At 41.6% G+C, this 13,792-nt stretch overlaps 1 protein-coding gene across 4 annotated transcripts in view; it reads right to left on the bottom strand.

Moving 5' to 3' along the window:
• Positions 1 to 10,558, bottom strand: part of GOLM2 (golgi membrane protein 2) — a 100,963-nt gene extending 90,405 nt beyond the window's left edge. For all 4 annotated transcript variants that reach the window (XM_069460739.1, XM_069460724.1, XM_069460733.1 and 1 more), the window contains exon 1: positions 9,962 to 10,558. In XM_069460739.1, the coding sequence (XP_069316840.1) occupies positions 9,962 to 10,288 (327 nt within the window). In that variant the 5' untranslated portion in view covers positions 10,289 to 10,558. The remainder of the gene's footprint in view (positions 1 to 9,961) is intronic.
• Between the last annotated feature and the right edge of the window lie 3,234 nt (positions 10,559 to 13,792).

A 13,792-nucleotide genomic window follows, 5' to 3' on the forward strand; every position in this document is an offset into this window, starting at 1 on the left:
GCAAAATTGTGATTATACTCCTGGGCTCAAGCGATCTTCCTGCCTCAGCCTCCTGAGTAACTGGGACTATAGGCACGTGCCAGCACACCTGGCTAGTTTTTTATTTTTATTTTTTGTAGAGACAGGGTCTCACTATGTTGCCTAGGCTGTTCTCAAACTCCTGGCCTCAAGTGATCCCCCCGCCTTAGCCTCCCAAAGTGCAAGGATTATAGGTATAAGCCATTGCACCCAGCCCAGGACCAAATTTCTTCAAGATTTCTCTACTGATGCACCCAGGAAAGAAAGAAACTAGCATTATTAAATGTCAAGCTCTGTACTGGACAGGCCTCTACATGTTTTATATCATTAATCCTACTCATTTTATGGGTAAAGAAACAGGCTTAAGAGAGGTAAGACACTGGCAGAATTATAAACTGAGGTCTGTTTGACTCCAAAAGCCCTTGCTCTTTCCAGTAAACTATATTGCCAAACAGTATATATTATATAAAAGAAGTTCTCTAACCAACATATCAAATAACTTTCGAGTATTCATTAGGTATATTCATTACTTAGGGATGCTGTAACAAAGTACCACAAACAGAAAGGCTTAAAATGACAGAAATTTATTATCTCACAATTCTATAGGCTAGGAGTCCAAAATCAAAGTGTTAGCAAAGCTTTGCTCCCATTGGAGGTTCTAGGGGTAGGATCCTTCTAGCTTCTGACAGCCTCAAGCATTCCTTGGCTTATGAAAACAAACCTATTTCTGCCTCCATCTTTCACTCCGTCTTCCCAACGTGTCTTTGTATCTTCACCTGGCATTCTCCACTCTGTTTCCTCTCTCTTTTTTTTTTAACAGTCCAGAGATGTTTTATTTTTTCACACTTGTTATGCCATGAATTCATAGGGAATAGATTCTAGCAGCTCAGGCTCCTTTTCATTGGTTCTCACAAAGTGTGCTGCTCTGGGTTGAGTAGGCTGGTGCTTCAGTTGAACCCAGGGGCCTTTCTCTTTGGCTTCCTTCTTTTTCTGATCATTTTCCTTCACACTTTCAGGAAGCTATCTTGGCTCTTTTACTTCTTTTTTTTTTTTTTTTTTTTTTTTTGTTGAGACAGAGTCTCACTTTATTGCCCAGGCTAGAGTGAGTGCCGTGGCGTCAGCTTAGCTCACAGCAACCTCAAACTCCTGGGCTTAAGCGATCCTACTGCCTCAGCCTCCCGAGTAGCTGGGACTACAGGCATGCGCCACTATGCCCGGCTAATTTTTTCTATATAGATTTTTAGGTGTCCATATAATGTCTTTCTATTTTTAGTAGAGACGGGGTCTCGCTCAGGCTGGTCTCGAACTCCTGACCTTGAGCAATCCACCCGCCTCGGCCTCCCAGAGTGCTAGGATTACAGGCGTGAGCCACCGCGCCCGGCCTATCTTGGCTCTTAAAGTGCTTAATATGCTCAATACCCACATTAATTCTCTTGGCAAGAATCTTGCCCTTGTTTGTTTACAACAATGCCAACATGCTAGGTAACACTATAGACTCTTCAAGTTTTGCCATGGTAACTTGTGGGGCATTCCTTTTTGAACAGTACCCATTCCCTTGATGTCTACAATATCACCTTTCTTGTAGATTTCCATGTATGTGGTCAAAGGAACAACTCTATGTTTTCTAAAACACCTAGGGAACACATTAATGTATCGGGTGCTTCTCCTCTTTCCTTTTGTGTTCATCATTTTTGCGAATTACTGGAAGATGTTGGTTACAGCCAAAAGGAAGGTTGTTTTCTCTTCTTATAAGGACTTACAAGTACATTTATAAGGCCTTATTCTAATTCAATATGACTTCATTGTAACTTGATTACATCTGCTAAGAACCTATTCCCAAATAAGGTAACATTCACAGGGGGTTAGAACTTCAACATTTCTTATCGAGGAATACACATCAACCCACAATGTTTTGTATCAGCACTAAGAACTACCATGAACCCACAGGAAAAAATGTAAAACATACTCCTTCCTCAAGGAACTTAAAATTTTGTTGAGAAGACAAAGTTAACACATAAGAAGCTATTAGTAAAAACTGAACAAAATAAGTTAGTGAGCTTCAAACAATAAATGTAAATTATGTATAAGGTAGGAAAAGCAGTCTCCAGATCAAAAGTCCCACGGGGCTTCAGGGTAGACATTGATCAGAAGTTGGATAAAAGATTAACAGAATAAAGACACAAAAAAGAGGCAAGAGGCTAAGAGTCAAACATCAGGAACAAAGGCATAGAAACAGGAATTAACACAGAAAAGCAAGTGGGGAGACATAAGCAAAACAACTAGTCTGGAACACAATTTGGGTTAGGAGATAGTAGGAGACAAAGGAAGACCTGAAAAATTAGACAGCAGAATTCTGACTTGAATGAGTAAGTGGTACCACCACTCTGAAAATAAGGTTTGAAGAAGATAAGGTTTGCTTAAGGGAAGAACTAAAAGAAATGGAGACCATGGCAAGGAGACTAGTTAGGAAGCTACTAAATTCTCTATTCTGCAGCCAGAGTAATTTTTTTAACTCAATTTGATCAAGTAACTCTTCTGGATGTTGAATCACTCAATATAAGATGCTAAAAGAGCCAAAGATAACACCAAAATTTCTAAATTCAGTCTTAATAATGGTTGTATGGGCATGATTTATAGGGACCAAGAAGATAAGAAAGGGATATATTAAGTTTGGAGAGAAGTTGTCAGTTTTATTATATATGAATAATTTGAGGTAACAATTAAATTACAGATAGAATAGACAGATTATGGCTGGTGAGGCAGAGGCAAAGTCAGGAATTATCATGTCCTGCATATTAGAACTGTAGAAGGCTCGTCCTCAAATTACAGAGAAACAGGCAGGCTCTAGAGAGTCAGCTAAAACAACTACGGGAGGAGTCAACTAAGCCTAATTGGAAATGGACCAGGAAATTAAAAAAAAAAAAAAGTCAGATATCCAGTTGCAAAGGGTGAGGTAGGTAGGCTGGAACTGGAACCGGATCTTGGGCAGGAACACTACCAGAGCCCCATCCTGGATAAAAGGTAGGACAGAAATAAGGAAGTAGCTGTAGAATAATAATAGCTAATACAACATTTATCAAAATTTTTTTACTATATAGTAGGTGCTGTTTTAAGAATTTTAATGAATTTACTCATTTAAACTTCACAAAAATGAGGCCGGGTGCAGTGGCTCATGCCTGTAATCCTAGCACTCTGGGAGACCGAGGCGGGCGGATCGTTTGAGCTCAGGAGTTCCAGACCAGCCTGAGCAAGAGTGAGACCCCCATCTTTAATATTAAAATTTTAAATAAAAAAAAAAAAGAATAAACTTCACAAAAATGAGAGAGATTATTACAATGCTCCTTGATTTACAAATGAGGAAACTGAGGCATGGAGAAGTAATTTGCCCAAGGTTATATACATGCTAAATAGCAGAGTCAGAAATTGAATCCACTGTGAACATATACTATGTGCCAGGGTTTTTACAAATACATATTTGGTATGTATATGAGTGTTGTATACACACACACAGATATTTTTTGGGGAAAAAAATATGTAACATGCTTTCCCATCCTCCTTTCTGGCACATGACCTTTTCGCTATTCAATGAAAGTATACACTGCCTCAGGGAGGATTAGGGTTGTTAAAGGGAAAAAAGGTCATTTACTGTTCAGCTTCAAAACTCAAAACTGACTCATTATGTGTGTGCATGCTGGTCGTATGACAATTTTGAAGAGAACTTTTTCTTTTTTTTGAGACAGGGTTGTGCCTGAGCTAGAGTGCAGTAGCGTCATCATAGCTAACTGCAACCTCAAACTCCTGGGCTCAAACAATCCTCCTGCCTCAGCCCCCTGAGTAGTTGGGACTACAGGTACATACCACCACACCTAGCCAGTTTTTAAATTTTTTTGTGTAGAAACAAAGTCTCCATATGATGCCCAGGCTGGTCTTGAGCGGCCTCAAGCAATCCTCCCTCCTCAGCCTCCCAAAGTGCTGGGATTACAGGCATAGGCCAACGCAACATGCCAGGCCTGAGGAGGACTTTTTCTACATTCTAACAGCTCCTTTTATGAATCACAAGCTTAACTGGGCCCACCTGGACCACATAGCTTTAGCATAAGCCACAGGTAGCAAGAATCCAAGTTAGGAGGAGCCTGGTGCCTGTAGCTCACACCTGTAGTCCCAGCTACTCAGGAGGCTGAACCAAGAAGATCACTGGAGCCCAGGAGTTCCAGGCTGCAGTACACTATGATCACACCTGTGAATAGCCATTGCACTCCAGTCCGGGCAACATAGCAAGACCTCATCTCTAAAAAAAATTAAAATAAAAAAGAATCCAAGTTAGGATAAGAGAAATGCTCTATACCCCAAAAATAAAAGGAATGACTTTTCACATAGAAAGAGGGAAGGAAAAGGCAGTATGTGGGGGGTGGGGGTGTGTGTGTGTGTGTATGTCATAGATCTCCCCTGTTATAGGCTGAATTGTGTTCCCCCCAATTCATATGTTGCAGTTCTAACCCCCAGGACCTCAGAATGCAATCATAATTGGATATGAGTTCTTCAAAGAGGTGATTAAGTTACAATGAGGCCATTAGTGTGGGGCCCTAATCCAACATGACTGCTCTCCTTATAAGAGGGCAAGATACTAGGGATGCATATGCACAGATGGATGAAGATAAAGCAGCAAGAAGGCAGCCTTCTATCTGCAAGCCAAGGCTAGGGAAACCAATCCTGCTGGCACATCGATTTTGGACTTCCACCTTCAGAACTGTGAGAAAATAAATTTCTGTTGTTTAAGCCACCCAGTCTGTGGTAGTGTGTTATGGCAGCCCTAGCAAACTAATATACCCCTCCACGCTAAAACTCTTTAGAAGGAAGACAAAAAATAAGATAAATTTGGGGGAATTCCTGAGAAATGAGGCTTGTTTCTCACTTCTCTGGACACTGACAGGGGCAATTTCAAGCTCCCTTAAAGAATTTCAGGTAACAGATTGAAAATGGAAGAATATCATAATAAATTGGAAGATGTCAAATATCACCTTTCTGATTTCTTTGGAAAAGGGATTCCTGAATTTCCAAAGATAGCCTGACAGTAGCAACCAGCATTTCTAGCATCCAGACGTGGTTTCTAATATCATTCTCCAATAAAAGGAACCCCAGGGCTCCTTGGAGAAATGGCTGACTCTAGGACTAGAGCAGAACATATACAAGATGAGCCTGGAGCATCTTATAGTACCAAAAAGTAAGGAAGGGGCATGTCACAATAAAACTGTGTATGAGGTACGTGGAAATCCTCTGTACTTTTTGGAACTATAAAAGTAAGTAAGGGGCTGGGCGCGGTGGCTCACGCCTGTAATCCTAGCACTCTGGGAGGCCGAGGTGGGTGGATCGTTTGAGCTCAGGAGTTCGAGACCAGCCTGAGCAAGAGCGAGACCCCATCTCTACTAAAAATAGAAAGAAATTATATGGACAGCTAAAAATATATATGGAAAAAATTAGCCGGGCATGGTGGCGCATGCCTGTAGTCCCAGCTACTCGGGAGGCTGAGACAGGAGGATCGCTTGAGCTCAGGAGTTTGAGGTTGCTGTGAGCTAGGCTGACGCCACGGCACTCACTCTAGCCTGGGCAACAGAGTGAGACTCTGTCTCAAAAAAAAAAAAAAAAGAAAGTAAGTAAGGGATACAGAAGTCAACTGAGGGAGCTCCCCATTGGCCAGAGCTGGAACAATTTGAACAGTAATATATATAAAACATTGGAGGCTGGGCACGGTGGCTCACGCCTGTAATCCTAGCACTCTGGGAAGACAAAGCGGGCAGATTGTTTGAGTTCAGGAGTTTGAGACCAGCCTGAGTAAGAGCAAGACTCCGTCTCTACTAAAAATGGAAAGAAATTATATGGACAGCTAAAAACATATATAGAAAAATTAGCCGGGCATGGTGGCACATGCCTGTAGTCCCAGCTACTCGGGAGGCTGAGGCAGGAGGATTGCCTGAGCCCAGGAGTTTGAGGTTGCTGTGAGCTAGGCTGACGCCATGGCACTCTAGCCCAGGCAACAGAGTGAGACTCTGTCTCAAAACAAAACAAAACAAAATAAAAAAAACAACATTGAATTATAATCCAAAATATAAAATAAATATCCATGAGTCCACACTGATATAAATAAATGATTGAGGCCAGGCGCGGTGGCTCACGCCTGTAATCCAAGCACTCTGGGAGGCCTAGGCGGGAGGATCGCTCGAGGTTAGGAGTTCAAGACCAGCCTGAGCAAGAGCGAGACCCCGTTTCTACTAAAAATAGAAAGAAATTAACTGGACAACTAAAAATATATAGAAATAATTAGCCGGGCATCGTGGCGCATGCCTGTAGTCCCAGCTACTTGGGAGGCTGAGGCAGTAGGATTGCTTGAGCCCAGGCGTTTGAGGTTGCTGTGAGCTAGGCTGACACCACGGCACTCTAGCCCAGGCAACAGAGTGAGACACTGCCTCAAAAAATAAATAAATAAATAAATAAATGTTTGAATAAACTAATAAACAAGGGAGAAGAGACAAATTTCCTGTGCAGAAGAATTCCAAATAGTTTATGTAGATACTCTTCTTTTAAGGAGAAAGAGCATAACTACTCACTCATTAAGTGGGGCTGTACATGACTTTCTTCCAAAGCATACAGTATGGAAGGAGGTTTTTTTAAAAGGGGGTAACTTTACAGCGGAGAAATCTGACAAGCACTACCTCAAGCCAGGGATCAAGGTTAACATCAATAGTGATAAGTCATTTCGAAACATGTACCCTTGGTATGATGTGATGAAATTGGCACTTTATCTCCGTCGTCTTTCTCCCAAAAACCATAACCTCAATCTAATCCTAAGGAAAGAATCATACAAATTCCAACTGAGGCACACTCTACAAAACACCTTTTCAGTAATCTTCAAAACTGTCAAGGTCATGAAAAACAAGGAAAGTCTGGAAAACAAGGAAAGCCTAAAAAGAAACTTAAGGAGACATGATAACTAAATGTAATGTGGTACCCTGGATGAGCTCCTACAACAGGGAAAGGGACATTAAGAAAAAACTGAAAAAATCTGAATAAAATATGGACTTTAATAATAATATATCAATACTGGTTCATTAATGTGACAAATGCACCATGCTAATATAAGATGTTAGAGGAAACTGGATGTGGGGGATAAAGAAAAGACAGAGACCAAGACTACCTTTCCATTAAACAGCTCAGAGTCTCCTCATTAACGCCAAGAACCTTCACAAGCACCCCAACAAAGATGTTACAGCTAGCTCAAAATATGGAACTGGTGTACAAGAGAGAGATTTGTAAGCCAGCTGCATAGAACCTTGACCAAACACTTAAAAGTAGTTACAATACCTAGAGGAATATTTCCCAAACTAGTGTGCTTTGCTACATTATTCTGAACTATGATAGATAACAGGTAGGCCATGAAAATAGTAACCTATGATCAAATAAACTGAAAAAGACTGAGTTAAACAAAACTAAACAAAACAAAACTAAACCCGCTTCTTTACTAATGGATTTCTCAGAGCCTTTATGTGCTAGCAGGCATGATAAACTCCAAGAGGAAGATATACCACTTAACATTTCCCTCCAAAAATGTTTTCCTTTTTACTCCTGACCACCTATGAACAATGTCAAGAAGAGTATTCTGTTTAACACCACTTTGGGGAATACTGCTCTAAGGGGAGAGCAAAGGCCCAAGAATAGAGTCCATTATTAGGAGGTTGGAAAGAAAAAAAAAAATCCAAGCAAAGAATACAAAGTAGGTAGGAAGAGAATCTGGAGAATCCAATATTACAGAAGCAAGAAAGGAGATAGTTTCCAAAAAGCTAGAGACAATCAACATAAATACAATGAGAATAAAAATATTCTTTGGATTTGGCTAGGAAGACTGCCACTTGTGACCTTCAAGAGAATAGCTTCAGAAAAGAAGAAGGAAGGACAGCAGACAGAATTTTAAAAGATAAGGATAGGGATGAAAAAAGAGGAAGTAGATAGAACATTTACAGACCACTAATAATTTAAGTTTAGCAGTGAAAGTAAAAAGAGAAATTGGTTGACTGGGTGAAGGGAATATGTAGAAGAATAAAAAAAAATTAGAACAGGGGACACCTACATCTGGTTGAAGGTAAAAAATGAAAATGAACTGAAAGAGGTTGATAATAACTCTCCAGTGGACCCAGGCATGGGTAGGATGCACCCTGTAGTCCCATCTACTAAGAAGCCTGAGGCGGAGGATTGATTGAGCCCGAGAGTTTGCAGCCAACCTGGACGACATAGTGAGACTCTGTCTCTTCAAAAAAACAAAAACAAAAAGAAAAAACAAATAACAGATAGTCCAATAGATGGAAGAAATGGAATCCAGAGTATTAATTACTAGAAAAGACTTACCTTTCCTTTGAGATTGGAGAGAAGGATTTGAATAGTAATGCTTATATAAGAAGACATCATTGTAATATTGCAAAATTTCATGGATTTCTACCTACTCCACCCAAGAGTTTTTTAGTCTTCAGAGTACAGTGTGTAGTATTTGCATAAATTTATGGTGCCCTTGCCCCTCTCAGAGAATGGCTATGATAGTGAAGAAGATAGGTTACAGAGAAACACTTAACTGAGGGCCTCAGTTTTCACAAAATAAGAAGCAAGGTAGAGGCTGATGATAATAGAGAAGTTGGGAATTCATAGAGATTTTGATTTATAATGATTCACTATAAGTGATTGTGATGTGCAAAGTAAAAACCTGTCATTATAATGGGAATTTGCACACAAAAATATGAAGATTACCGAAGAAGGGTCAAGAAAGAAAGGCATCTACTGTCCCACCCAGAAATTTTACAACTCTACTATACCAACAAAAGTTGCACAAGTCATAAAGTTATTAATATAGCCACCAATAAGATGGTGAAAACAAGGACAATTTAGTCGCATGTATAGTTATAATTCAGTATTAAACTTTTTAGATTCAAAACTTTGTATGGCTTTCTATCTGCATAAAACACCAGCTCTTAGCCAGGCATGGTGACACGTGCCTGTAGTCCTAGCTACTCAGGAGGCTGAGACAGGAGGATAGCTTGAGCCCAGGAGTTGGAGGTTGCAGTGAGCTATGATCGCGCCACTATACTCTAGCCTGGGGGACACAGTGAGACCCTGTCTCAAAAAAAAAAAAAAAAAAATTTTAAATACAAAAACAAAAAAACCACACCAATCCTAATAGCTACTTAATCATACAGAAATTCATTTTATTTTCTTTCAATGAGGTCACTGACATGAGACTCTGTTGCTTAGAACTTATTTTTAGATTCTACCCTTTTGGCTAATTTCATTAACAATTCAAATTGAGTAGATGATTATGGATCAACTATGTCCAAGTCACAAGTGTGGCTCATGTATGGTTCCAGAGCCCATCTATCTTAGCATTTTGATCACAAATAGGCAGTAATATCTCATTCTTTAATTAATACATCGTCTTATAGAGATTTTAAAAGTCATACTGCTTAAAAAATATATGGTGACTAGAAGAGGCCCCATTCTTTAAGTAAAGACATTAATATTAACCAGGGTGCACGGAATAAGGATGAGACAACGATACCCACACCAAACCTGGCAGTCTCCAGATTTGTGTGTCTGTGAACGTAAGGCGGCCACATAGGCCAGACGACTACTACTGCCAGCTCAGCAGCTGGATCTGGAGAAAAGGCGGCATCCACACACAGGCCACTCTTGAGAACCAAGAACTTACAGTCAATTTTGTCTGGCAGAGACCGGAGAACGTGGCACTGATAAACCGGGAAAAGTCTGACAGAAACAGGGTTGTTGGGGATGAGGGGAGCCTCCGGGGCAGCAATCCTGGAAGGGATAAGGCAACCGCTGGCGGACAAACAACCCCCACCCCGGAGATGAAAGAAAATATGGGGGTTAAGGAGAAAGAGCTCGTTCTTACCTTGTCATCCTCGCATCTCTTCCCCAGGCCCTCCCTGGCCTGCAGCCGGCTGCTCAGACGGCCGTAGTCAGCCTCCTTCTGGTCGATCTGTTTCTTGTGCGTGTCCACCAAGAGCAAGAGGTCCGAATTGCGCTTCTCCAGACGCCCGCGGGCCACCTCAGTGCGCTGGACCTGGCCCTGTAGCTCGGCCACCTCCTCCTGAAGCAGGACGTGGCGGGAGGAGATGCTCCAGTAGTTGAAGGCGAGGATGACGATCACCACCAGCAGGACCACCAGCACAAGGGAGGGCAAGCGGCCAGCCCGCCGGTTGGCCCCGAAACCCACCATGGGGCCGAACCAGCTGTACCCTAGGGCCTCGCCGCCGACACCTGCAGGCAGAAGCTCAGGCCTCAGCTGGAGTTGCCCGGGGTACACGGCCCTAGGGCTGGCTGAAGGAGGCGGGCTTATCCGCTCGCAGGCGAGCCGGAGAAGGGGGCGGGGCCGCAAGCCGCAGGTCCCTCCCCGCCCCCCCTCCTCAAATCAGGCCAAAGCGCGTTCCGAAGGCTTTGAACCTGACCCTGCGCCGGCCCAAGGGAACCTGGAAAACCCAACTGCCCGCACCCGGAGCCCACACCTCAGGCTTGAGAGGCGGGGAAAGGAGCCGGAAGAGGGCGGATTTACTCTAGCCCCGCCCACTGGCTGGGGCCGGGTCGCCTAGGGGGCCATTTCCTAGTTTCTGCCCACACCCCCTCTTCTCGCGAGAAAGTGGGCTTCCTCTCGCCCCCTTACGGTCTTATCTCGCGAGGGTTTTCTCTGTGGAGTAGGGTGCAGTTAATTTTGGCGGTTTGGGATTTCTCCTGTACCTGGGTTGGCAGTCCCATTTACTATTACCTGCTGGACTCTAAGAGGGACGTCTGGGGCTGCGACGGCGCAATAGGGAAAACAGTAGATGAGCTGCAGCCAGAAACCTGCTTCATTGGAAGGGGATTTTCTCGTTTGTGCTAACGATGTGGAAAGAAAACAACAGACTATAAAATATCAATGTCCCAAACATTACGGAGAAAAGCTGGAGGAACCAAGCTATAGGACTGAGAGGGGTGATACCAGCTTGGTTTCCAAGGTTACTGCTTTCACAATCGAAAGAATTTAGAATGTAGTGGGCTCCTATCTTTAAACGCACCGTTTCTTTTGCCTCAACTGGGCTTCTAAAGAGAAAGTCCAGAAGCTGTCCTCAATGAATGGTAACTAATGCACTGTTACTGACTACGAATACATCTAGGTTAGAAATAATAGCTCCCTTACAAATTGTTTTTGCGCGCCTCGTTTCATTCTCTCAACAGCACAGTTTTACAGATGAGGAATCCAAGACACAAAGGTGTTCAGAAACTTTCTCAAAGTCCCATATCTTGTTTGAAATAGAGTTAGGCTTGAATCCAGATCACTGGACTCTAAACACCCATTGCTCTTTGCATTATATAGCAGGCTAACTGTTGCTATATGTTCAGTGCTAATTTCAGCGATGCAAAGAAAGCCTCGCCTCTTTTGTTTTTCTTTGCATGGTTCTTTTTTTCATGCATAGAAAAATAAAAAGTTGCTGGCTCTATCCTGGTTAAGGAAAGGATGGAGTTTTATTTTGCAGACCTCAGGCTCATGGAAATGAGCATAAAACCTCAAGAATGGAAAAACTTCGGTATTTGTATTCAAATCAGAGTAGTATGATTTTGAGGCAGGAAGACTTAGCATCTTTGAATAATTATTGTATGCTTCCTGTCCAGTTCAAAAATAGTTACTTGCCTAATGGTCCTACAGCAGCCTGGAAAAATTATTGAACCTTCAAGAAATTATGATTTCTTTCTCATAGATGCATGTATAGAAAAACAACGCTAAAATTATTAATACTTCATGTCAAACTTGAGCTCTAGCTTCAGAAGATCTAAGAAATCCCCTCCACTCTCAGGTGACAAGCAGACTTTGTCAAAAGGAAGCAAGGCAAAATGGGAAATCATTAGCAATAATGAGCCTTCCATCTCTCCTTTCCTCAACCTATATTGGCCTTGCTCTGCTCAGCCAGCAGTTGAAAATTATTCTGTAAAGTAATGTTAACTGCTTAAGATGTTACTTTTTCCAAGAGTGTTTTCATTTTTTAAGGGATTCTGGCAGATCTAAGAGTATAATATTGTACCAAATATGTACACATACATTTCCTCAACAGATGCTTACAAGAACTATTTGGTACTATTATTCCATTTCACAGATGATCAGAAATAACTTGCCCAAAATGATACATCTAGTAAAGGACAGGGCTGACCAATCCTCTTTCTACTCTTCCCCAGGGGATTTCTTTTTTTGTTGTTATTTTGATGGTTCCCTCTTTCTGAGTCCAATCCAGATAGCTTCAAGACAGTATATAAGTGCTCTCCTATACATATTTCTGAGTTAGGCATTGAACAAATTAAGGTAAAAAGCAATTCCTTAAACCAAGTGATCAAGGTTAATATCAACAGCGATAATATGTTGACATCCTTGGTATGATGTCATGATTATAGCACTCTGTGGTCTTCCTCTTAAAAACTCATAACCCTAGTCTAATCATAAGAAAAACATCAGACAAATCTCACTTGAGGGACATTCTACAAAATACTTGGCCAGTACTCCTCAAAACTATCAAGGTCATCAAAAACAAGGAAAATCTGAAAAACTTTCATGACTAAAAGAAGTGTAAGGGGACATGATGACTAAATGTAATGTGGTATGCTGAGTGGGATCCTGGAACAGAAAAAGGATGTTAGGTAAAAACTAAGGATCCGATTAAAGTATGGACTTTAGTTAATAATAAATATTGAAGGAGCTCAGTAAATTTCACCCCAAAATATGACTCCTTGCTATAAAGATTATTTTGAATTGCAGGCCCCTCGAGGTCACCAAAACACTGGAAGGGGCTTTCCCTTTGTCTGCATAAACCTGACTGACCAGATCAAAAGAACAAAGAGGGCGACTGACTTCTCTTCTTCTCCCTGCCATCTCAATATGTTACAGGAAAGAAGATCAAGAATGCAACCAGACATAATCCAAATCATTTAACACATAATATCTGTCTCTTAGGTTAATTTACAAGTCAGTCTGTTTCCCCACCTATTCATCCTCCCTAGCAACCCCTTATCTGTGTATACTCCTCATTTCCCCCCTCCCCTCTATAAGGAATGTATAAAAATATCTGAACTTCATTCGGCTATTGGGTAATCACTTTTGTGATTCTCCCCATGCACATGGTATTGGTAAATAAACCTTTCTCTTATGTATCTGCCTTAATTGTGAGTTGCTCTTTCAGCAGACTTTCCCGGGAAAGGGCAAGTTTCCCCCCACCCCTACAGTATCAATACTGGTTCATTAATTGTGACAAATGCACCATGCCAATGTAAGATGTTAGTAAGAGGGGAAACCGGGTGTGGGATATATGAGAAATCTACTATTTTCACAATTTTTCTCTAGATCTATAACTTCTAAAATAAAAAATTTATTTTAAAAAAGTCAGCTCCTATCTTTTGAGGTATCTTTTAGGTTATCAAGTATAGACACAAGTATAATCACATGTGAATTAAAATAGAATCTTAAGGCTCACCCCTCCACCGGCTAACTGAATTCATCCCCTCATGGCCAAAGGAATATCCTAAAACTAAATTGCCTGCCAGGAGGAGGGAGGTCAGAGATGCCTCATATGCACCCCTCCCTTCTTGAGGACATCTTTGGAACCCACTAACAGTCGTAAGGGTATGCAAGACAAACCTGCAGTTCTTCAATTTACACAACAAATATATGTCAGGTGGCTTATCTCTGGCTTATCTCTGATAAACA

Source organism: Eulemur rufifrons, chromosome 2, assembly GCF_041146395.1.
Source record: "Eulemur rufifrons isolate Redbay chromosome 2, OSU_ERuf_1, whole genome shotgun sequence".
Classification (NCBI taxonomy): Eukaryota; Metazoa; Chordata; class Mammalia; order Primates; family Lemuridae; genus Eulemur; species Eulemur rufifrons.